Source organism: Cylas formicarius, unplaced genomic scaffold (assembly GCF_029955315.1).
Source record: "Cylas formicarius isolate icCylForm1 unplaced genomic scaffold, icCylForm1.1 PGA_scaffold_4__25_contigs__length_36172078, whole genome shotgun sequence".
Classification (NCBI taxonomy): domain Eukaryota; kingdom Metazoa; phylum Arthropoda; class Insecta; order Coleoptera; family Brentidae; genus Cylas; species Cylas formicarius.
The window spans coordinates 34931628-34957106 of NW_026844334.1; the positions used below are offsets into that span (position 1 = coordinate 34931628).

The window sequence follows — 25479 nt, forward strand, 5'->3', positions numbered from 1 at the left end:
TCAAAGGCTTTAAAATAATCTAAATATATAAGTGCAGTCGCAAGACCATTACCTAAAGAACTAATAATGTGATCGTTGATGTATAAAAGTAGACTAATAGTACTAAAACCTTTACGCAATCCAGATTGACTGTTAGTAACAATATGATTAGAAATAACATAACCATAAATTTGTTTATGACTTTCTCCAGAACTTAAGATAAGATTGGAAGAATATTGAATGGACGAAGTTTTGAGAACTGACTGAGATTGTTATTTTTTGCCAATGGTGTGATCATAGCAAATTTCCAAATACTAGCAAAATAGCCTACTTCCAAACAGCAATTAATAATATCTGTAAAGTTTGAAATAGTGGCTTTTATTGAGTCAATAGTTGCGAGTTCAAGTGCGAGTGATTTGTTGTTGTTAATATTGCTAAAAAGAGAAGTAAAATAAAGATTAATATCACTGGTATTTTTTAAGTTCCAAAGTCGGTCGATTACAAATTTTAAAAATATATAAAGTTTTATATATCTGTTTAGAATTCCTAGAATCGAAATTGTACAAATACAAATATGCCGATTTTTCTTTACGTACTGCACTTGTAACAACATTCCTTATTTCTTTATCACCAATGTAGTCAGCCATAGATTTGGATTTTTTATATTTCGACAATTTTTGCGAATAGTATGTGTTAACGAAGGAGTATAGGTGTTGTTAGAAACGACAAAAGGAGCATGTTTATCAAACAGTGAAGTTATGAAGAAATTGAACATATCTATTTTCTGATCAATATAATTTTCGTGTATAAAGAGATGCCAAGAGATACCGACAATATTGTCGAAGCAATGGCGATTGAAGATTGATGATCAGAAAAAAACTCCAGAAGAAGTAGCCATACTAAGTTGGTTAGTATTGATTACGTCCAACAAGGTTTGAGAATTCTGAGTTAGACGGGTGGGTTCTGAAATTAATAGAGAAAAATCATATGCTTCTAAGCCCGTTTTAATTAAGTTAGGGGTAAGTTAATCTATATTGGGGCACCACGTATGACAATATATTATCAAAATAACCCACAAAAGTATTTACACTTCATGCATTTGTTCTAAAAATGGTACCAATTAGTAACAGTAGCTTATAAATTTTAAGATGAACCCAAAGATGCTCAATACCTAGCGGAGGATTGAAAACATTTGGCTGTTCTAATGAATCGACATTCCAACACCTCCTCCAATACGTCCAGTACAAGCTTGAAATCTGGAATGTTTACAGCATAGTCAGGAATATTTTCGTTTAGTCATGTTTCTGTTAGACAGATTATGTCGGATTTATGCAGGTCTACGAATTCAGTAAAATCATTAATTTTAGGAACCAAAGAGGCGACTATTAAAATGATATAATTTTAAATTATTATTGGAATTGAATTCTAGATTATAAAATTTCAATATTATGTAAGTAATATGAGCAGGTTTAACTGTTAGCGATGTGGGCTGTATTTAAATTCGTTTTGTTTTTACTGTTAAATTGTTTACAATTATTGCAGCAAAAGTCTTGAGCTTGACATTCATTCTTCTGGTGGCTTCCTGAATACTTAGGGCAGACAAAACCAGAACTGTGGCAATCCTTTTTGATGAAACTAATCTTGAGACATTTAACACACCTTATGACATCAAAATTATGATTAACACTACATTTAGACCAACCGATGAAGAGATATCCCTTAGCCATGACATGATGGAAGACCGAAGGATAACATTCCATTACGATGTTAAAATGATTTTTATAATACATTTTGGTTACAAATCGAATATCATTAGACAGCAATTGATTAGCTTTAATCATTTAGGCAACAAAGTCACCATCTTCGAGCGAAACAGTCTCTACATTGTAGATCATAAACCTTGGATTTAGTTTTTTAGGTTCTCCTATATCGAAATAATCACCAATTTTTCTACGTAGTGCATCCTTAAGCTTAACTATTTTCATTTTAATTACATTGGCATTTAAGGATGCAGGATCAATTTTCGACTTGACTTCTTTTTCTATCTGTATATTTGTAGCGGTTCGATCTAGCGACCTTATCAATAAAACAGGCGAATTAATTTTATCGCTGCTATTCGCAGCATAGTAACTTTTTGCGTTTTTTCTTGTCGCAATAAAAACACCATTAGATTAACTTTCAACTTCGCCATTTATTAAGAGATGCACAACTAGGATCACTAGCGTTTAGTAACTAGTGCCGCCATCTCCAGGGTAAGGATAATTAGTTATCAGTTTCTTACTTTTTCTGAATTTATTGATCGAAGGTTCCATACTTTCCTACCAAGCCTTCAAATTATCAATTTATCCAAGTAAATGTACTGAAAAGAAATAACAAGCAAGGGAAAGAGTTTGCTAACCCCATACATAATTTTCTTGAATACCGGTGTTCAAAGCAGCCTGTAACATACCTTTTTATAGAAATCGAACTTCAGATGTATGTTATCAAGTTGTCAAGTGCAAACTAATTTTAATTATAATGATACATGGTTCTTGCAATGCTACTCTTCTACAGCATTCATCCTTGATAGATTCGGGGGCAGACAAGCTTGAGGTTGTTCCGCCAACATTGGTGCTCTCTCTTAAGATTCGTCAGATTTTAGGCATTTCTACGCGCCACTGTTGTGCAAAAATGTACCCAAAATCATGAAAATTGTGTAATGTACATATTGGAAATTAAAATCGCAATTGTAATTGGAATCTTTTTTACATAGTTCCGAATCTTTGCTTAAAATATGTGGTGGATAAGATAACGTTTCTTATGGACCTAAACAGAAAACACTTACCTTCAGTCCTCAAACTTCTAATCTGAGTTTCCAAAGGTCTAAAGGCATTCAGTGGAATATATTCCAAATAGTTTTTGCTTAAATCCAATGTCCTCAATTTTTTTAATGGCCGAAAAGCTTCCCCAGACACCGACGAGATCCAGTTACCATATAAGTACAATTCGGCAAGATTTTCCAAATTCTGTAGAGTTGTCTTGCTTATTCTGAAAAGAAAATTTATTATTAAATTACAAACGAAACATTTTTTTTCTATGAGCCGGAAGTAAGAACATTTTAATTTTTAGTTTTCCCCCGTTTAGTTTTTTTTTATTAAATATTCCACTAGCTGACCCATACATTCTTTTAAGAAAATTGGTTGACATGAAGCCTGAGCAACGGTTTCTGTGGTTTTTCTAAAACAACCAGCCTCTTTTATTGGAGAATATTCCATTTTATAGTGTTAATTGGGATTTTAATAAGTTTAGCGGCTGTTGAATATACCAGATTATGATTATGAGGGAACAGAATTGAGGACAGCACTAAAAACCCTGGCACATGCCCCAATATCCACAAGACAATTGTAAGTTGACTCAAATTTTCATAAGTTTTTTGAAGAAGATAAATGAATACTAATGAATACGTTAATATTTCCTTTTACGGCTACTCGTTTGTTCTTTCAGCCCACTTTGGACAGGGTGTAAGAACAAGTGTCGAGGTGGTTCAATAAATTGAACAGCTCGATCGCCTGACATACCCACTAGATTGTTATTTGTGTGGTAATTTGTGTAATTCTATACAGTGTGTCCATGTTGGAAACAATGAGAGATATGAAGATGTTTTCTGAGCGTTACTGCAACCTCCTGAAGCACGATATTGAATAAGCTTTGGACAACTTACCACTTGCAAAAGTTATAAAATGTTAGTTTCAACAGCCTAATCATGTGCCAGTACCTATCGGACAGATTTCTAGAAAAATTGGTAGGTAACCGTTCAGCAGTTTTATCGCCCCTCGTTCGGCACACCTCGCTCCACTTGATTTTTTATAATGGCGTATTGCAAAAATTATTTACTACTACTACTAGTTAACAAGTTTTTATCTGTGTTTGAACTGTCTTTATATTTTTTTTTTTAGTAAGTTCTTAATTTAACCACCTTAATATCTCTTATGGTTTCCAATAGATGTTGACAATAGACGTCCTTATCTTGGGCATACTGTATATGCCACGGATGTGGATAGTCCAGAAGAGTTACCATAGCTGGAAATCAATTAGGAACAATCGCTTCGATATTCTTAGTGCATATCTAAATATGAGAATAAGGTTGCTACTATATATTCAAAATAATGCAAATTTTGACCAATTAATGTAGATGAGCAATTTTGTATTGTTTACCATTGAATAAGTTGTAAATGAAACTAACTGTTAAATGTTATTTTGTTTTTCACTAAAACACGCTGCTTGTGAGTCATCGAATGAAAAGTAACGAATAACGAAGCTATCAATACGATTTTAAGGCATGCTTTTTTATTAGTAAATAATATGGACTTACAAAACAGTGTATTTTTAAGACCCAATTTCTTGGAAAACGTCCCATCCTAGCTAGATTAATCAATTGTACCTTCTTGTTATTGCAGTTTTTCTTACGACTACCCCTCGAAAAATAAGTTCCTTTTGTTACCACTTCCTCTTAAGTCCCTTCCAAAAAATTGACTTTTATAATTTTAGCATCAGATTCAGCATGCCAAAATTACTAAAATTTGAAATGTTTCCCTCAAAAGCTATTTCGAAAATATTAACAACAAAGCATTTTCAGGTTCACTGCTTTCAGAGTATGTGGATCCATTAGGGGGTGTTTTTCGACATATGTTTCTTTAGAAAGGAAGGGCTAATTTGGACGTAGTTATAGTTTAACTAGAGTTGGTGTTCATGACACCATGTAAATGTGTTTGCTAGCTTACCTTACTATTTGGTTGAACGAAATGTCTAAAATTTGTAGAGATTTCAAATCTGCCGGAAAATCGTCCAACTCTTTTAGCCTGTTGTGAGTTAAGTTCAGAACGCGCAGATGATATAAACCCTGAAGACGTTCCTGCGGTAACAGTTCAATTTCGTTAATTCCTAAGTCCAAGGACAGAAGCTGTGGAAGATTGGCAAAGGCACCTGGAGAAATACGAGCGATTTGGTTCTGACCCAAATAGATATGTAGAAGAGCAGGGAAACATTCGAAATCCTTACTGGTAACGATGGTCAGATTGGTTGACCTTATGTGTACCTGAAATGACAAAGAGAGCAACTAAAGTTAATTTTTAGCAAATATATGGGAATATTCCTTTTATACTTTTTTTTATGACTATTTTTGAAACTGCTTCTAAAGAACTAATAGGACAATCCCTTATTCTCCCCAGCCACTCAGTCCATAGCTAAGCTGTGATTCAATCAAGGAAAAGTAAAGTATTCTTCTGTAAACGTTTAAATTTTGATATTAGGCTGCAAATTTCTTCTTGTAACTTCATTGGCGCGCAGGTCTCGTTTTAAATGGAAATCTAGAGTAGATACTAGATACTTAATATACAGTCTCGGGTATTATAATATTTTTATTGAGATTTATAATTATATTCAGGGGACCCATTTTTGGTAGCCCTAATGCATATGAAGTAAAAAAAAGTATTTTGTTTTCGAAACATTCAGTGAGAGGTTATGTTGTTGAAACAAACTAACTGTATTGTTTCCAAATTTCTTTCAATCTTTGTCTTTAAGATTAACCAAGAAGCAGCCGTATGGAATATTACCGTGGCATCTGCGTAGCTGACTATTTTTCCAAAATACCAGGAAGTTTTATTTTTTCTAATAATACTCGAAGGTTGACTGTATCGAAGGGTTTCGATATTCATTTTTGGTTTTATGTAAAGATTCGTAAAGATGTGAGGATAGTCTGAACAGTGCATTCTCCGTTGATCTTTTCTAGCGAAAGTAACCTGGTGGTCTGAGAGCGCAGACATTTTTGTATAAAACTTAACTAGTCTATCGTTAAGAATATTTTCAAATAATAAGAGGTGTATAGTTGTTTATGGTTTCTGACGGTGCGCTCTCATACAAAGGTGTAACTGACGCCACTTTTGGAATATCAGCAAAAGATCCCCAAATAAAATTTGCAGGGTTTAAAATTGTATTCCATGAGTACTAGAAATCGGGTTCCTATTCCCTTCACGCACTCTGTCAATAGTAGCACTCTGTAAAGAGTAACAGAAGGGAGGGATCTTGGAGAGAACTAATATTTCGATTTCACATTGATACTCACATCTCATCTCACATCCTGTTTCCAAGTGCAATAGTTTACTAATAGACAGGTCTCGCGCTTATGTTAGCATGTAGCAAGCGTATTTATTTCCTAGAAATAGACTTCTCTGGGATATAAACAAGAATTCAGGCAGAACAGAATTAATGTTGCTCCTCGACAATTTCCAACCGTACCTTTATTTACTATTTCCTTTAGAAACACTAAAAAAATTCAAAATTCTCCCCTGCTGATTTATTCTTTTCTAGCTTATCAATTGTCTGCTTAGTTTCATTCACAGTTACTTCATACTTGATATTTTGAGGATTGTTAATTTCGCTAGATAACTTCCCTCCTTTTATATTGAAATATATTTATCGTTGTCCAGTACTTCCGGTCCAGTAAAACATAAGCTAGGATGTATAGAGTTTAAACGGTTAACAATAACTCGGAAGAATTCGTGACGGTAAGGCCATAGTTTTGTTTGAAGATGGAAAGCGTGAAAGAGCTTCTTCTCAGAAGCTTCCATATATATATTAGCGATGACTGGTGATAATAGCTTTTAAGGATATTTGGTAAAAAATTTGATCGTTACAAGGAAAAATCCGTTCCAGGAAAGCATTTTTCAATTGAGATGACACGATTTGATTTCCAGATCCTTGAATTTGAATAAATTTGAAATTGTGTCGAGAGTTTCAGGAATGAGAACTTTAGCAATGGTTTTTAGTTGTTCAAAGAACTGAAGGAATTAAGTACGAAACTATCAGCTTTCTGTGTAAAAAGTTCTTCTTGAGACACTAAGAGTTTACAGCATTCGATGCATACGCGCCAAAGCGGCAAGAAACAGGATCGTCTTTACCAACTCGGACAAGGCGACCTCAGGAAAAGGCACAAGTTTCTGGAAGACTCTCGATCCGCGACGCGTCGGTTAAATAGCTCTACGAACTACTACTACGTATTACATTTGTTGCAACGGAGCTATACAAAGAACGTAACGGGTTGTGATTTTGCACTCTTTTCGGCCGTTCAGAATTTCGGAGCCTATAACAGAAAAATTAAGCAACTGGTCCGATGTTTGGTGATATATCGCTATAGAATTATGTTGATTTTTGTTGTCGGGTTGAATATCTCCTTACGAAACGAAAGGTAAAGCTAACCAAAACCCAAGATCAAATTCTAGCAGCAGAATTTCGGTTGTTTATAACTAACAAACTTCTATCGGATGCTGCACCCTATATGGTTAAGGCAGCACCAAATTTAAACATATTTTATTGTGAACTATTTCGTGTTACTTGATTGGCTCATGGTATCAATAGGGTGGCAGAATATATCAGAGACAAGTTTTCATTGATAAATCATTTAATTAATCGAATAAAAAAATATTTCTAAAAGAACCTTCACGTGGTTAGCCGCTGCTATATTTCATGCTGAGAACTTTGAATTAGTTAAGAGTTAGCGAAGATCTAAACGACTCTTCTTCTGATGCTCTAATAAATGCAAAAACCCAACAGTGAAAGAAAATGTAATATTTGTAAAAAACAATTTATTCTTTTGTAGCTATTTTGTATCTGTTCCTTTGACAGATTCAGTGGCTTTAATAAATCAATTTGAGGTAGATTACAAAAAATTTCAGGTACAGGTTGGGCCTGCGGTTATAAAAAAATATATGTCAGTAACAGAGGCTTTTGGAAGAATGGGATTTGTATAAATTAGAAACATAACTAATTTCAAAACTAGAACACTGCCCGGCAACTTCTGTATATGTTGAGAGAATCGAATGTTTAAAGACAAAAGACACAATTTTCTTTTGAGAAATTGTGAAAAAAAATTACTTGTCAATTGTTTTTATAACTGCAAAGAATAGTTTTTTTTTTATTGACGAATGGTATCTTGTTCAAGTTGATTTGATCTGAAGGTATTATTGGTACTGCTGAATTGCTAATCGTATTGTTTTTTTTATAATCGCAAATAACATTTTGTAAAATTTTTTTGTTTTAGTTTTTATTGTCTACAATTTGCTATGCATGTATTAATGAATAAAAACCTTTTATACTATTTTTTTTGTCTTAGTTATATTTCTTCAAATAGGTATGTGGTATTGGTAAATAATTATAGGATTTCGGAAGAACCGGTTAAATTGTAAAGAAATTGTTCATAATTCTTGTGTATAAGCATCCACACAAACTTAACCCCGGCTCAGGTCTTTCCTAATATGACACAGTATATAAACACATATAGAGTGGAATGCAAACGAATTTCGGTTAAGCTCTGAGGAAATCAATGTCAACAAGTCCTTTTCACCAACCAGCAACACTGGAAGAATCCAGAAGATTGGTATTTTTTTATTTATGTATTTTTAATAAACAGTATATGAGCAGGTTGTAAAAGCTATTTAAAGGAAATAACTCAAAATCGGTTTGACTGCGTTTTTTAATTAACACTAAATGGCAAAGCTCCTTCTGAGAGCATCGCGCCTCGATACGAGTTGGCGCTTCGAACTCTGGGGAATACCTAACTTTATATGTGGTCTATATATTATCTTGTTGTTAGCCATCGAAATGTCTGTTCAATATCTATTAGTCGGAAATTCCGAAGTACGGAAGTCTGAACTTTAGAATCAATAATCTAGCTTCAATTGCGTTCTCTAGATGTTCCTACACATTTTTCTTGTTAAAACTTGATGTTACCTAATGCTAACATTTCAAACCACCTAACATGTACCGGAACGAATTTTCGTATACGTGTTTGCGATTTTTATAACCATTGATATTTTTCTATTTCTTTTAAATTTATTATTTTGCTTTGTTAAATATTATATTTTTAGATTATTCACTTTTGCATTATTCAGGGTGCCCCAAGTCTTCGATATCGATATCAATTTTGGCATTTCATTCATTACGTTTTTGGATGTGACGAATGCAAGTTTCATCGGATCGAGCATATTTGATAGGAACCTGGGTCGGGGAAAGCTTAAATGGTTTAAACTCTGGTTTATCTCTTATAGAATTTTTGGAATTCTATTGAAAATACAACAAATAAAATAAAAGGAAATATCCAATTGTTCCTTTTCCGTCAATAAAATTATATCTTATTATTATTGCATGCATGAAAATATTTTTTTTCCTGGAACGCTGCTCTTTTAGGACTGCGGAACTTTTATTATCTTCAATATAGCATTAACAAAGATTTAATCTTCCTTGTTTTGAATACCTATGTAAAACTATTTTATCTTGTATTTTAAGTTGAACCTTTTTACTTTTCTCTTTAAACAACAGTTACAACTGCCGACATAAATCAAGTTAATGAGCAAATATGGCTTTTTGTTTGTCGACTTCCAGGAAAAAAATTCTTTAGATTCCCGTACTTACTGTAGAACGGTGTTCTAATTTTATAAAATTTATTGATTTTCTGCATATTCGTCTTTTAAATTTTTCTAGATGATTCCTTGAATTGTATTTATTGAAAGTATTTGGTAATTGATTAGATAAACATTTTTAACTTAGTTGAGTGATTTAAAAATTTTAACAGGTGCTGTTTTTGGCAAAAAGTAAAGGATTTAGATGTAGAACATATTTAGTGAAAAATGAAGTGTGTGTAAAATAAGGGAAATAGTGGTTCTTATTTTTTAATTTTAGCAGCTATAACATACACTCTGATTAATCTATTTCGTTAATATCACATTGAGTATCTACCAGGAATCCTTACTTAAACACGGTGTTAATTTTCAACGCCTTGCTTAAGTTTTATGATGCAAACGTAGGAAAAAATTGGAAAATATTTCTTCTTTGACGCATGCTGCACAACTAAACATGGTTTTAGTTCGTAATCTTTATGAATATTACAACGTTGGCCGAAAGAGTTTTTCCGATCTCTGCACACCACATTTGTTTTTAAAATGTATTCCGAAGAACCAACAGAAGATAATAAATCTTAAAAAATCGTCAAATTATTAATAAATGATATACCATTTTATACTGTGTCCCGAATGCCTGTAATCACAGGGTTTCTCAACAACCAGCAGAGATAGAGAACTATGCGGTTTTCGTGACTCCGTCCGAGTTTTTCGTAAAACTTTTTAATGCGGTAAGTAGAATTTTGCCAACTTCCCTGGTTCCAGAGATACAGGGTGAAATAGAAATTTTGCGTTTTTTGGGGTGGTATAATTGTTCTTACAGCTTATAAGAAGAAGAAAGGTAAAAACATTTTAACGTAGAATTCAGGGGTGTAGTCAACAATTTTTTTAGACAAATCATTTCAGAAATACTGACCAAATATAGTGTTTTTGAAATGAACAGTCCTTATGTTTTGATCCAAAAAAATTGCCTTTTTTTCCTCCTTAAAATCATGTCTCTAACGTAAACTTTAAAAATGCAAATATAATAAGATAAACGTAAGTTGTCATGGAAATTATAAGTGTTCACAAGTAAAATTAAACAGATATCTCAGTTAGCTCGTAGATCGATTTTCCACAGAAAGGAAAACCAAAAAAAATGCATTAAATGTCGCGTAAATTAACAAATATTAAGTATAAAATGAATATTTTTCAAAATAGTCATAAAATGATATGATGGACTGTTTCAATCAAGCATCTGATTTGTATTTTATGAATATGAATATATGAAAATATGGATAAATGAACTTATTACTCGTTATTACATTGCATTCTGGATTTTTTTTCATTCAGTGCAGTGTTATTAATTAATTATAATTTTAATTAATTTTAAATAACGAATTATTAATTATCCCGAATTCGCTAAATAAAACACTTATTTGTTTTATCTGAGATGTTAAATATTATTACTTATATTTATTTATTTTTTGTCATACATTCGAAGAACACAAAATATTTTGTATTATCACTTATTCTTCCATAAAAAATTAGGTTTAATCAACTAACTAAAATTAATCAAATACTGAAGCCTAAACAACTTTGTCAATTATTGAATCGTTTAAGTAGTAAAATGTGTATTGAAATACGACATTTTTTACAAATTTAAACTAACCAAAAGAGTTAGAGACATTAATAAGCACCATAGAATGACATGAAAATTTGTTAATGCGGCAATATGTGCTTAAGATGTTTTATTCTATTTTTAAATAGGTTTTCGCATTTTGCTATATAAATACATGTCAATAGTTAATAATGTTAGTTAGTCTCCAACAATTGATTAATGGTAGAGTTAGTCAAGGTCGAGTTAGTTAATGTCAGTATAAATGATAATACTAAATATTTCTAGACATGTCAAAACGTAAAAATATCATCTATGAGGCATGGTGTTCTTCGAACGTAGTGTAAAAAAAGTAATAAAGTGAAATAGTAATATATAATTTAATTAATTTGTTTTTCTTTCTTAGTACTTACTATTATTTAATTGGCACTTTATTTGGTAAATTGCAGAAATTAATAACAGGCCGCAAATTTCTTCCGAAATAGACCTTGTTTTTTCATTTTAGGGTATTATAAAGACATTGGGATACGGTTTTCAGTAGATTTTTGGGTCTTTGCTTGACTATCTAATAACATAAAAAAGTCATATCGATGCATTTATTATTATTTCAGATTTTTTTGCAATTATCAGAAAACTTCACCTGGTGGCAACATAAGCAAACACACTCGCAGCACCGTTGATAGCCTGGGAAAAGCTTTTTTTACACCCGTCTTCTTAATAACGTAATTCGTTTCCCTTGCTGAGACCCCCCCCCCGTATATTGGAATATTTTGTTTTATATTATAAGTGATTCCATAAAACTTGAATTTTTTCACTTCATGTTTCAAGTTCTAAGATAACGTGGAAAGAATCATTGCTGTCCTTCTGAAAGGCAACACCATATTTACCTATAAAATTTTAAGAACATTGAACTTCGATATTGCATCGCAGAGAGTACTCTGAGGTGACAAATTTACAAGTTTATCGTCTATTCCGTCGGAGCGATTTATCTTAATCATTTATATTACACTTTTTTTCCAAAACTGTAAAATAACATCATGTAGAAGAAATTTACAAAGAAATTCTCATACATTTCTAAAATGCAAGAGGAATCGTCCCAAACGAATAATTCCAAATTTTCACGATGAACTAATAATGATTCGTATGTTCAGGCAATCGTAACATCAAATATACAGTCGAATGGGAAGTAATTAGTAACTCACCTCCTCCAGCGTAGGGTAGTTCCGTGCGGAAGCAACGTCATGAATCCTCACCAACGGATTGCCTGTCAAATTAAGCCAGCCGAGGCCGTGCAGCGTGTTTTCCGCCAGCGCCGCGTTCGGGATATGTTTGAAATGGTTCCTCGACAGATCCACGCGCCTCAGTAGCGCCGAATGATGAAAAAAATTTGCCGGCAACGCAGAGAGTTCGTTTCCGCTCAAATCAACCGACACTAACTGAGTCAAGTTGGCCGATGCGAAACCGGACAATGACGATATTCGGTTGTTTTTCAAATCCAAGTCCCGCAAATTTGGCAAACCGTTCAGTTGCGACACCTCCAGGGTGACCAATCGGTTGTGCGCTAGCGAAAGGGTTTCCATCGTAGATATGTTTAAAAGAGCGGTGTAAGGAAGGGATTGGAACTTGTTGCGGATTAACTTCAACTCTTTTAAAACATTCAAGTTGAGAAATACGCCGTGCTTGAGTTCGTTTAAGTCGTTATCGCTTAAATCGATCCTCAACAAATTTTTGTTCTTTGCGAATAACCCGAAGGCCAGTTTGCTCACGCCGCATTCCTCCATGAAAACTTCTTGTAACGACGGGAGTCCGTTGAGCGCCGCCCCGTGGAGTTCCGTCAAGTTGTTCTTGCTTAGTTTTAAAACTCGCAGTCCCGGAATATCGAGATGGGCCAAGTCCGCGGCGGATAAATCGTTAGATTCCAAATTCAACTCGTTAAGGTTGTTCAAACCGTGAAAAGCACCCCGCTCTATTTTACAGATCGAACAGTTTACCAAACTCAACTTTCTAATCGGCAATCCTTCTTGAAAAATAAACCCGTGGAGCACTTTAAGTGGATTAAACGACAAATCAAGCACCCTTAACTTTTTCAAATTGGTCAGGGCTCTGGGTTCGACTTTTTCGACGAGATTGCGCGACAGATACAACTCCTCCAACTCGTAGAGTTCCGCGAAACTCCGTGTCGTAACTTCGGTCAGAAAATTTACGCTTAAATCGAGAAACTTTAAGGCTTGCATCGGTTCGAAAGCTTTGTCTTCTATGAACGAAATGCTGTTGTTGGTTAAGTACACTCTTTGTATTAAAAGAAGATCTCTGAACAAAGCCGTCGTTAGTCGAGTTAATCTGTTGTGTCCAAGCCACATGATTTGTACGCTTGACTGTCCCTTAAGTGAATCGTTGTGCAGAGATGTTATAATATTAGAGTCTAATTGGATGGATACCAAAGACGGCGACTCGTGCATAAAGACGTCTCCTAATTCCGAAATGAAGTTACCTTGCAGATTGACGTGTTGAAGACTTTGCAACGTGCGGAAGGATCCTGTGTCGATCGACGTTATTTGATTGTTTTGCAGATGCAGCTCCAACAGAACCGGCAGCGGATCAAATACGCCCCTTTGTATGGACCTAATTCTATTACTATGCAGTCTTATCTCTTTAAGATTCGCAGTTCTCTCGAAAGTGCCAGGTTCCAAATCTACTAACCAGTTGCTGTCGACGCTCAGCGACGCTAGGTTGCGGTTTTCTGCGAAAATGTCTCGCGTCAAACGAGGAATGAAGTTCGAACTTAAATGTAACTGAGTTAAGTTAGTCAGCGTCCGAAATGCGTCACGATCGATGCGTCTTATCGCGTTTTGCTGAAGATATATCACCGTCAAGTTAGCGGAGTCGGTGAACGCGTCCACCGGAATTTCCAAAATGTTATTTTCCGATAAAAAGAGTTCCTTTAGTTCGGGCAAAAACGCGAACACTCCGCTGATGTAGTGCACATGGTTGTGACTGAGATCGACCGAGCGCAGTTTCTTGTTGTTCTGAAACGTCAACGAGTCCAGATAAACGATTTTGTTATGACTCAAGTCGAGCGATTCGAGATCGCGTAACGACGCGAGAGCCTCCTGGTGTACGTTTTCGATCGCGTTGTAATACAACGACAAAGTCCGCACCGCGGGGCATATCCGAAAGGAGTCCTTCTCTAAATTCTCGAAATTATTGAAACTGAGGTCGAGATACAAAAGCGAGTTTAGATGGGAATAGGAGTCGTCTTGAATACTGTTAATTTCGTTCCACGCGAGGCGTAGATGTCGTAGCTGTTCGAGCCGTCTGAGAGCTTTGATAGGGAAATGTTGGAGCTTGTTTTCGGCCACGTCCAATTCGGAGAGGGTGCCTTCTAAGCCAGCAAAAGCGTATTCGGAGACCTGTAATAAAATATAACCGCTTCATTAACGACATTGATTTCAGCTTCGTGGTAAAACGATAGAAAATGGTGCAGTTACAAACTATATATGCAATAAATAATAACGATTTTCTTGAAAAGTATTTAAAAAACACGCCGATTTCAATTACAGGATTTTCAAAGGAGGTCTGAGAACACGCAGATATCGAGAAATCGTTGAGGAAGTTATCCCAGAGCTGGTGTTTACAGCAAGATGGTGCCCAAGTCATAACTTAAGGGAATTTATTAATAATAACTGTCCTCAAAAATGGATAGGTACCAACGGACTTATTGGATAGGATCCGCGATCTCAACATTTGTCAATTTAATTTTTTTTTTGGCATAAAATTGTAATACAAGAAGACATTTAAAAGAGAGAAACTAAGTAATGAAGAAAACACTAATAATCAATAAAACCAAATTAAAAATATTTATTTCCAACATTCAGAAAACTACACAAAAATGGGATTTAATGTTATTAATTTACTAACCTTAAAGGTCATAATTAAAAAAAAATAGTTCGTGTTAGTATTCTGTTTTTCCAATTCGTCTTATTCTATACTTTCAAAATTTTCAAGTTAATCAAATTGGAAACCTTAACCGGTTTTTTCTCTGCTTATTTATTTTTAGAATCTCGCAACAGACCAATGCATACGAAATATACATTTCCGAGGAATTCAAAAATACCCTTATGTACTGGGGGCTCTATTTAAAATAAGAAAGTTCATGAAATAAGAAACTTTGAATCCTGTACTAAGACCAATATAATTTTTTAAAATTAAAAATGAATCACTTCTTGTTTAATGTTTTTTATATATTCAAGTTCTGAGATAAGATGTAAACGCGCAATATTCTCTATGCGCGTTGTTGCGCTATGTCTCGCTATACTGTAGCAGTCATCGTAAAATTTATAAAAAAAGTGGATTTGATGCTTAACCCAACCTTTTGTTTTATTTTCCATTTTAAAAATACTTAATAGTGGATTGCAAAATTGTTACAAACTGAAGTAAAAAATAAAACGTTGCCAGCAAATATCGCTTATTTCAAGAAGTTCAAAGAAGAAGTCAACTGTAGTAGCATTGGGAGGAGAGTAGATTAAATTAAAAATTTGTCAATATTTTCGATTCAATTATGAATATGTAATGCATCTATTTGAGCAACTGGACGCTTTTATGAATGATGATTAGAATAACATAATCCTTATAGCATTGAGGTGCTTTACAACAGGAAAATACCAACTAGGTGTTGGGCCAGAATACCTTCTGGCTGTAAATCAAGCAGTTGTGAGCTGTTTTGTAATTATTAAAATGATGAAAACAAAAAGAAAACAAGTAAATTAGCACTCTGTGCTTATGGTCTGCATGGGCTAATTGGCGCAATAGGTTGCACTCAGATAAGGATACCAGCATCATCATTTGAACAACACGCTTCCCTTAACAAAAAGGGTTATCGGTCAGTAAAAGTTCAGCTAATTTGTGAGGAAGTCTTAGGTATACTTAATATAAACTGAAGATACGCAAATAGCAAAGAAAGCAGTACACCTCTCCTCTCTCCTCTCTTAAATTCTCCTCATGAAAGCTACAAGCAAGCTCATGCCTCCACACGAAACCAAATTGAAAAAAGAAAAGTAGGCAAAAATATCCCCATATTGACTTAAATCCAGTTCGCCAACTTAAACACTGACAAAAAATTAAAAGTAAATTGTATAGTTCACACAGCCCGGCTGATATTGATTTAAAAATGGATACATTGCAAATATGGTCCGTTTTATTAAATTTTGTTGCGAACTATCTAAATCTAAAAGTTGTGATGCCATAATACACAAAGCATTTTATACATACATTTGGCCATTCATCTGTAATTGTTTGGTAAAACGCCATGCCATTTTGTTCAAGTATTTTTTAGTTACAATTTCTCGCTATTCTTCTGCAAAATCGAAAAATGCCGACCACAGCGATGGATTTGTTTTTTGTCTTTGATCCGTAGCCAAAAATATACTATATTGTTCAATTAAATTGGAATATAAATACTTATACTATAAAATTGCATGCAGTTACTGTGTTTTAAAAAATTTTAATAGTATATGAATATAATGAACAGACTAGATTAGACAATAATTGTTTCAGACCACGTCAGAATCCAAACTGAGAATGGTCTCCCCAAAAAAAGATGAAAAGAATGTTAAATACAGTGTGCAATTTTATATACTGCTGGAATTTTTATTTTTGTAACTGAAAAACAATAAATATTCCTTAATGTTCAGAAACCTTTTCTTCGGATCCGATATACTGGCGCTTTCTTAACTGTTTCATTTGGGGAACGAACCCTAATGTCGTAATCAATTATTAGGAATCCTCGATCATATTCATTACATTTTCTGGCCTCGGGTCGTTAATTCTCGTTTATCAAAACGCACCCCGAGCGACATATAAAATATCGGATATTACGGCCATAAAATTTTCAATAAATGATTCTCATTTTACGTTTCAGTGCATAAATATTATTTTATGGCTGTTGCATTTAAAATTCAATCCATGAAAATCGAGCCGCAAATTCAGGAACTTCGCGTCTAATCGGGTTTGCATACACATTGGTGATTAGCAGGATAGCAGGAAGGCGGGATAAATGGCATTCTAAAATTGCATTGTTTATTTTGCGTAGTGAGGACCGCATGTGTTTCAGTTACAAGAAGTTTTTGTTTGTATGGAGGAGAACAGGCCAAATTTTGACCGAAACCACCAAAGTAGGATTTTTTGTACTCATAAACATATCTTGACTGATTCCAACATTGCATTTGGATACCATTTGAGTTGGTTTGATGTAAGTTAAGTGTTAAGGTCAAGACCATCTCATTTTTGACTGAAAATACGTTACAATCGCCCAGACGCGGGACGGTGACTACTTAATTTGCTCTCTATTTAAGGTGAAAATGTTTGCGACGGTTATCGTGGTTAAACTTGAATGACGAAACAACTATTTGAAAATTTTCATGCTTTTCCATTTCCAAGCTCTGGGTGTTGAGATAAAAATAGACAAAAGGGAAGTCTGGAAGAAAGTTTTGCTAAGATTGACTTCTACAAAGATGTAGTTTGATTTTTCGATATCTGCTGTAGATCAAATTAAAACAGCTTGCCATGTCGCATCCATAAAAGATCAAACAGAAAACAAAAGCCGCACATCCTAACAGCCAATAACGGGAACATTAGAGGTAGATACTTCAATTGGAAAATTACAGAGTAGAGATAGAGGCTAGTACTGAAAAACAAATAGGGCCTGCCCTGTCGAAAGAAGAGGTAAGGCGAACAACATAAACAACAAAAGGTGGAAATGCTTTGGGAGAGGAGGAAGTGAAGGTGAAAGGTGAAGCTGACGTTTTACCAATCATCCTTCTAGCTTCTTCAGTCTTAACTGAAACTGGCTCGCAAATTTCTGGATTTTTCTTTGGTAATTGCTTACATGTCAGAATTTTAGTTTAATCGAATAAGATGTGATGTCCGGTTTCATGATTGTGTTCTGATTCTTTATTTTTTCGTGGTCTAGTTGATATTTTTCGTCCGGTCTTTCCAATGTATTCTTTGTCGCATACGCATGGAATCCCAAACGGAATTTTGGCCTTTTGAACAAGTGATCAGTGATATTTAAAATGCAAGTGAAGCCAATAGTGGTAAGTGTGGAGTTGTTGCTTTCTGACCCATTTGGAGGAAACCTTTGGAAGGTTGTGGTGAAGTGTAATTTGGGGCGGAAAGCATATCTCTAATTATTAGGGAGAAGAGCATATGTAGGGTGTTTTAATTTTGACTTCAGTTACTCGGAATGAGTTAATTTTACGACTCTGTAAACAAGAGAGTTGATAGCCAATGATTTTTGTGCCGGATGGTGATATGACTAGACATCGGGGTACCGGTCTGCGTGCGTAGGTTTTCTGTAAACAGAATTTTCTATTGATTCTATTCATATTATTAGTTTCTAATTCAATGGTAAGACGTATGTTTCGGATGTATAGAGTTTAAATGACTACAAAAATTTCGGAGGGATTCTTGACTATGAGGCCCAATAACAAAAGTATCATCAAGGTAGCGTTTTCATAATTTTGGGTTTGGATGGATGTCGAGGGCTTTCTTATCGAAAGCTGCCATAAATATATTCGGGATGATTGGTGACAATGAACAACCAGTTTTTGTTCCCGATGTTTTCCTTCCTTACATTCAAAACATCACTGGCTACTGTTTGAGATACCAGAAGCTTACAGCATTCCATGCATATGCGGCAAAAATACGCTGAAGACAGGACGCAAAATATCAACTAGGCTCAAGGAACATGAACGACTCTCAAGACTACGACAATTAAACTCGTCAGCAGTTACCGAACATAATCATGAAATCGTTCATCAAATCTTATTTGATAAAATTCTTGCATGGAATTAATTATTCTAAAAAAGAATAATCGGAGATTCCACAAAAACTATAAGCAAATAAACGGCGACTCATGATTGGCGCAATTAAATTTATAAATAACCCATGCAGGATGATTCCAGAAGATATATAAATTGTATTGCAGTAGCCTGTGGAAGTTTCTTTTGAAAAATTAAAAAAAAGGTATTTATTCAGTTGTATCTGAAACAATATAAACATATTTTTATTTTTTAGAGTCTTGATAAATATTTGCATCATCTTCCTACTGAAACAGTAGTTGATCATTTGACAATGCGCACTAGACAGACCAGTAATGTAGAATCAATAAACAGCAAAAAGTTTGCGAGAAAAGAAAAAAATAAGAGAAAAACTGAAAAAAAAACCTACAGCTAACAAAAGAAAGAAAAATGTGGATGATGAAATGCTAACAAAAATTTGCCAGAAATAAAAGGATTAATGAAACAACTTCATTATCAACATCAATGCATTATTTAGAAGCCTGTTAAAAAAATTACCCCCTTCACTGAGAGCTCAGGCAAAGAATAAGCTGCTTCAAATTATCTTAGGGGCAGAAATGAAGCTATTACCAGCAGTAACAGCACCATTACACTTATCGTATTGTAAATTCCTCCTATACAATCACTCAGTAACATATGAGTTATATGGTATTTATATTACTTCTGTGTTGTCAAAATCTAAAATGCAACGTACTATAAATTCATAGTTTGCGAGACATCTGCCAGTACCTCATTAATATGAGGAACGAACGGTAATTTCGGGTCGAATATTACTTCCCATTCACATAAAGTGTTAGAACGGGAGATACTCTTGTCTTGTACGTGCACTACATTGCACTTGGCTGGATTAAATTGCAGGTTATTATTTAGATACCAATTGTTGATTTTCTCGAAAGTACTCTGAAGAGCGAGACAATCCTCTAAACGCAGGGTTATTTTTACATCATCAGCCATATGATTGAAAACCGCCGTGAAGATCGTGAAGTATTGAGCCTTGATGAAGGCTTGAGTAAGCAACGCATTTATGGGAGGTGTGACTGTAGAGATAGAGGTACTGTGTGACTTGAAAAGTAACCAAACTGCATACTATACTTTTTCTTTGACATTTAGTTTTTAGGTACACTTTTGCAAAACAACACAAGTACATTAAATGACATGACGCACGTCAAAATCCAAACCGTGCGGAAAAATCTCCGAAAATATCCGATTTCTCCCAAAGCCATGTGGTAATATCTCGAAAATGTCCGAAGTGGCTCGGATCCGATGGAGCTAAATTGAAGTGTTAAAATGACACTTACCGCACGCCAGTTCTCTGTATAATTAAGTATTTTACAGAAGGGAGTAGAAAAAAGTATTACAAGTAGTTCAGTCAAAACAAAGCGTCATAGTCATATATAAGGAAATTTAGGTCTACTGCTTCTAAGAGCTGTTTTCACCCTATATACGAAATTGTGTTTTATGAGTATATTTTCAGAGTGGAATGAATTACTCATATAATTAATAGTATCTTATACAACCAACGTGGTAAACGGCAAAAGTTTACTAAACGCGTTAATTAAGTGATAGAATATGCTGATGACTACAAGAAATGCTAACTTCAGCATTCCCAGTATCTGCCACTCAACGTTCGCATAAGAACGTTATAAATATGGGTACAATGTACTTTTTAAAGAATTCTCCTTGTGTAAAGCTCGTAGCCCTGTTTGTAAAACAATATAAAGTGTTTTTAAAAACGAGACCCGTCGTTTGAAAATCTTAACTTAACTTAACTTTCACAGTCGGTATGATTTGGGGTAGTTTTCGATCAAAGCCGCGTCATCGGAATGATTTGATGGCGAAACGCGGGTTTCAACCCTTAGACCCCCAAAACGAGCCAGCGATAGACTATCTGGCAAACCCAACGTGAAAAAAATGAATTCTAAGCAATCGTCAAATGCAGGTGTAAATTACACTTTGTTAAAAATATTTATAGATAGTATTCTGCCATATAATGGTAATCCCAACACTTTAAATGGTTCAAATCTCTCAAAATTTTACAATAGCGAGCCAATGCAACTCAACGAAATGACACTAGCAATGTACGCCGAAATTAATAATAGTTTACCGTATATCCAGATTAAAGAACCTCCAATTAAACTTTTAATTGATACAGGCTATTTTCACTCGATTCTTCGACCTTACATTGGAGAAAAATTTTATTATCAAAAAATCTGTCATTTCCCAACAATTACTAAAACAGGAACTGGTGAAAAGGAAATGCTATTTAAAGCAGATATTCCGGCTTTGCCAGAATTAAAGGATAATACCAACCTATCTTTTTGATTTTCATACTTTTTTTACGGTATAATAGGATTAAACGACCTAATTTTTCTATAGATCTTGTCAATAAACAATTAAAGAATAATAAAACTAATATACCAATTTTTTTCCCACAAAATCTAAACGTTTTTTCTTTTCCGTATTTTCATAAAGAAAATTTTGAACACATTTTACCAAAATAAAAGGAACAATTTAGTAAATGCGACATTTCCAAAATAATTCGTTGCGAACCAATAAATTCAGAAGAGTTTGATTACTCAGTTCATTATAAGAAGGGAAAACAGAACATCAACGCTGATGCCCTGTCACGCATCGAACTAAATATGAGAGTTAAGGAGTCACTTTTCGGAAATCCTGGAGATATTAATCAAAACATCGATAAATACATGCATGAAGAAGATTAAAATATAAGCCTTGAACAATTGGAACAAATTGAAGACGTGTTTAACCCTCGAGAAAATATAAACACTCCGAAAAATAATATCATCTGACATCCAATTAAAAAAGCAAACACTGTAATACTTCTACAGAAAAATCAAGAAACTGTTAAAAACATATAGACATTTTGGAATATAATTCAAATAAAAATATTACTGATATTATTAATTTTATTAAAGCTCAAAATTCCCTAATGCAAATAATTCTAAATTGCCAAAGTTTCCTAACATTTTTGGATAATTTAGAAGATGCCATTACGTTTGCGAAATTAAACACATTACATCCTGCAGTAATATCGGCGGCTGAATTTGAACAAATAATTTTTAAATTGACTGACTGATGATTTGATCTATGGTGATGATTAAATTTTTATTTTTGAAAATCAAAATAATTATTATCCATATTTCGATTTTCGGCACTGAGTACTCGCAAAAGATATATTGGTATTTTCAAAATTTTTTGGTCGCATAAGAAAGATTATTATTTCGGCGTTATATATTTTTTGTTTAGCATTTAATTGTCGCATTCTTTAAATATTCTTTCAAATATTCTAATTTAAATATTAGCTCGTTAATCAAAAAATTTCCACGCCACTCTACTCTCGCTCTCTCCCCCGTCACCCCTATTTCTCTCTATCTCACCGGTGTTTGCAAGCATTTATATAGGACTGCCTATTGTTCACTACTAACTAAATTATTTTAAATTTTTGGTTGGATGATTAAATATTTATTGATTATTATTATTGTGATCATTATAGGAACTTGTAGAGTTCAGCTTTTTGTATTTTAGCTCAATTAGCTGACCGTCATTGATATAATCAATTTTTCCTTCACATTTATTTCTTTGCTTAAAAACAAAAAAAATGAGCTATAAAAAACTTAAAGATTTGATAGCTCAAAGAGATAATGCTTCTTGTCGTTTGAACGAAATGTTCGCAGTAGCTACTCGAACTTTAACAGATAATGCAATTCACATGGATTTCAAGGTTCGTTATATGCATTTACCAGCTATTCTTACGGACTGTGAAACTCAATATGCAGCTATTTTAAATATTTTGGCAACGGTTGACGATAGTGACCTGGACGAACAGAGACATATTAGGAAAGTTTTTGACGACACATATTACAAGATTGCCGCTACTTATTCCCACTTGTTTGATGGTATTAAAATTAACCCCAGTACTCCAAGTCACATCAAGCTGCCTAAATTAGAATTGAGAAAATTTGATGGTTCATTGCGCAATCGAAAGACATTCATCGACCTTTTTAATTCTATGATTCACAATAACTTAACTCTTTCAAATGTTGAAAAGTTTACATACCTCATAAATTCCTTAGAAGGGCCCCCATTGAGCATTGTACAGTGCAATCCTTTAACTGAAGGTAACTATATCATTGCTTATAAGGCATTGACTGAGCGCTATGAGAACTCTTGCTTGATTTCTGTCAGTCATTGGCGTGAAATAGAAAAAAGAAAACCCCTACAGGGTGAAACGGACGTGAAAGCCCTGCAGTCATTATTAGATAAATTTTCCGAACATTTATCAGCCCTCGACTACTTAGGTCATCCTACTAAACAGTGGGACTTTGTTCTCTTTTACATGCTATTCCATCGTTTAGATTCAAGCACTGCAACTCGATTTGAGCTGGAATGCGGAAACTCTTTAGATGATATTAACTACAAACATTTTGAAGTTTTGTTAAACTTTCTCAAAAAACAATGCGTTGCTCTAGATACTGTCTCCCACTCTTCTGATTCCAAGATAACGGAAAAAGAAAAAACCCTCTAAATCGCAGAAAAGAACCTTTCTTTTAAATTGTGACTCCTCCAATTGTCCAGTTTGTCATAAACGAGGCCATTTAATTTATAGTTGCCCAGAGTTTTTAGAAAAGATTCTGTTAACAGATATAAGTTGGCAAAGATTAAAAACTGGTGCACTAATTGCCTAGGTTTAAAACATACAGCATTCAAATGCTCATCTCTTGTACGTTGTGGAAAATGCTCAAAGCCACATCATACTTTATTACATCATGATAAACAGCTCAGCCCTGATCATAATCCTTCCACCAGTTCAAATAATTTTCATAACAAATGTGATGCAGGAACACAGTCAGTTACTTTAACGAATATTGATTCTAGCCCTGATGGTAGAGTTTCTTCAGTTCTTCTAGCTACCGCTCAAATCAAAGTTTTAGACTCGCTTGGTTACTACAGACCTGTTCGAGCTTTACTTGGTAGTGGTAGTCAAGTGAACTTTATAACATCTAAATGATCTAATAGGCTTGGACATATTCGAAAACCTCTCTCAGTTTTTGTAAAAGGCTTGGGAAATACCACCTCGAACGTTTCTCAAGGGGTTACTTGCACGTTTATCCCTCGAATGTCCAGTGAACCCCGAATAACCCTTTTGTGATAACATGCCCAGCTCTGAATTACCGGATGTTAGCTTTAGTAAATTTTCCCACTTAGACCTTGCCGATGATAAATTTAATATTTCAAGTCCCATTGACATGCTTCTTGGTTGCGATGCATTTGGATTTCTCTTTAAGGGAGGCTCTATTTCTCACTCTATCAATGAACCTGTGGTTATTAATACATATCTGGGTTGGATTATTACAGGTTGAGTACCAACATCACCAACTCTCTCAAACAATACCCTTTGTTGCACCTCTACACTTTCACTCGAAGAGGTTGTTAATAAATTCTGGCAACTCGAACAGATTCCTCAAATAAATGCCCAGTCCCTTGAAGATCTGGCTGCAGAAAAAATCTTCGTTGAAACTTACTCTCGAGATAATACTGGTCCATACATTTTTCATCTCCCGTTTAAATTCCCTTCTCTACCGGTATTCGATCATTCAAGAGACATTGCCTTACGTAGGTTTTATTCACTTGAACGACGACTCTTGCATAATCCAGAACTCCGCAAAGAATATAACCTATTCAAGCCAGATTATTTGTATTCGGGTTATATGGAACTTGTTAAACCTTTGCCACATACTAATCATCAATACTATATACCTCACCATTGTATACTTAGACCTGAAAGTGTAACTACTAAACTTCGCGTTGTCTTTGACGCTTCGGCAAAGGCGGCTAATAACTTATCTCTTAACGACTGTTTGCTAGTTGGACCCAAACTTCAACAAGATATATTCTCTCTACTCCTCCAATTTCGCACTCACTCTGTCGTTATTACGGCCGATATAAGGCAGATACTGGTGTCGGAAACCCACAGACATTATCAGCGGATTGTCTTCAGATTCTCCGAAGACGATCCTATTCATGATTATAGGCTTAATACTGTCACTTACGGAATCTCTTCCTCCCCTTTTCATACCTCAACTCTAATCCAATTGGCTCAGGACCACGAAGATCGATTTCCTCGGGCTTCAAAGGTTATAAAAACCAATGTTTATGTTGATGATATATTGTCAGTTGCTGATTCTGTCGAAGCAGCTTTGAGCCTTCAGAAGGAATTGATCGATCTCCTTGCCTTAGGGGGTTTTCAACTCCGGAAATGGGTTAGTAATAATCCCCTTCTTCTTTCCAATTTAGATAAATCGCTCTCCCAAGTTCCGGTTTCGCTGGACAAAGAAAGTGATCAAACTATTAAAATTTTGGGTCTGCAATGGTGTCCCACCTCAGATACATTTACTTATAAAATTGATCCCAGACAGCATGCATGTACTAAACGTAACTTACTGTCCGATTTGGCACGAATATTCGACCCTCTCGGGTTCTTAGCTCCCGTTACTGTCTTTATCAAATTACTAATTCAAAAACTATGGTCTTCTGGAATAGAGAGTCCAGAGTCGGTGTCGTCCGCTTGGGCCTTATACAAGGAGAATCTGCCACTCTT

General features: G+C 34.6%; 1 protein-coding gene across 5 annotated transcripts in view; it reads right to left on the bottom strand.

Annotated features, from left to right (window-relative positions):
* LOC132701219 (chaoptin-like) overlaps window positions 1–25479 on the bottom strand; it is a 701991-nt gene that overhangs the window by 215297 nt on the left and 461215 nt on the right. For all 5 annotated transcript variants that reach the window (XM_060668992.1, XM_060668990.1, XM_060668991.1 and 2 more), the window contains 3 exons: window positions 12207–14414; window positions 4740–5053; window positions 2804–3006 (listed from right to left, as the gene is read on the bottom strand). In XM_060668992.1, coding sequence (XP_060524975.1) covers window positions 2804–3006; window positions 4740–5053; window positions 12207–14414 — 2725 coding nt within the window. The remainder of the gene's footprint in view (window positions 1–2803; window positions 3007–4739; window positions 5054–12206; window positions 14415–25479) is intronic.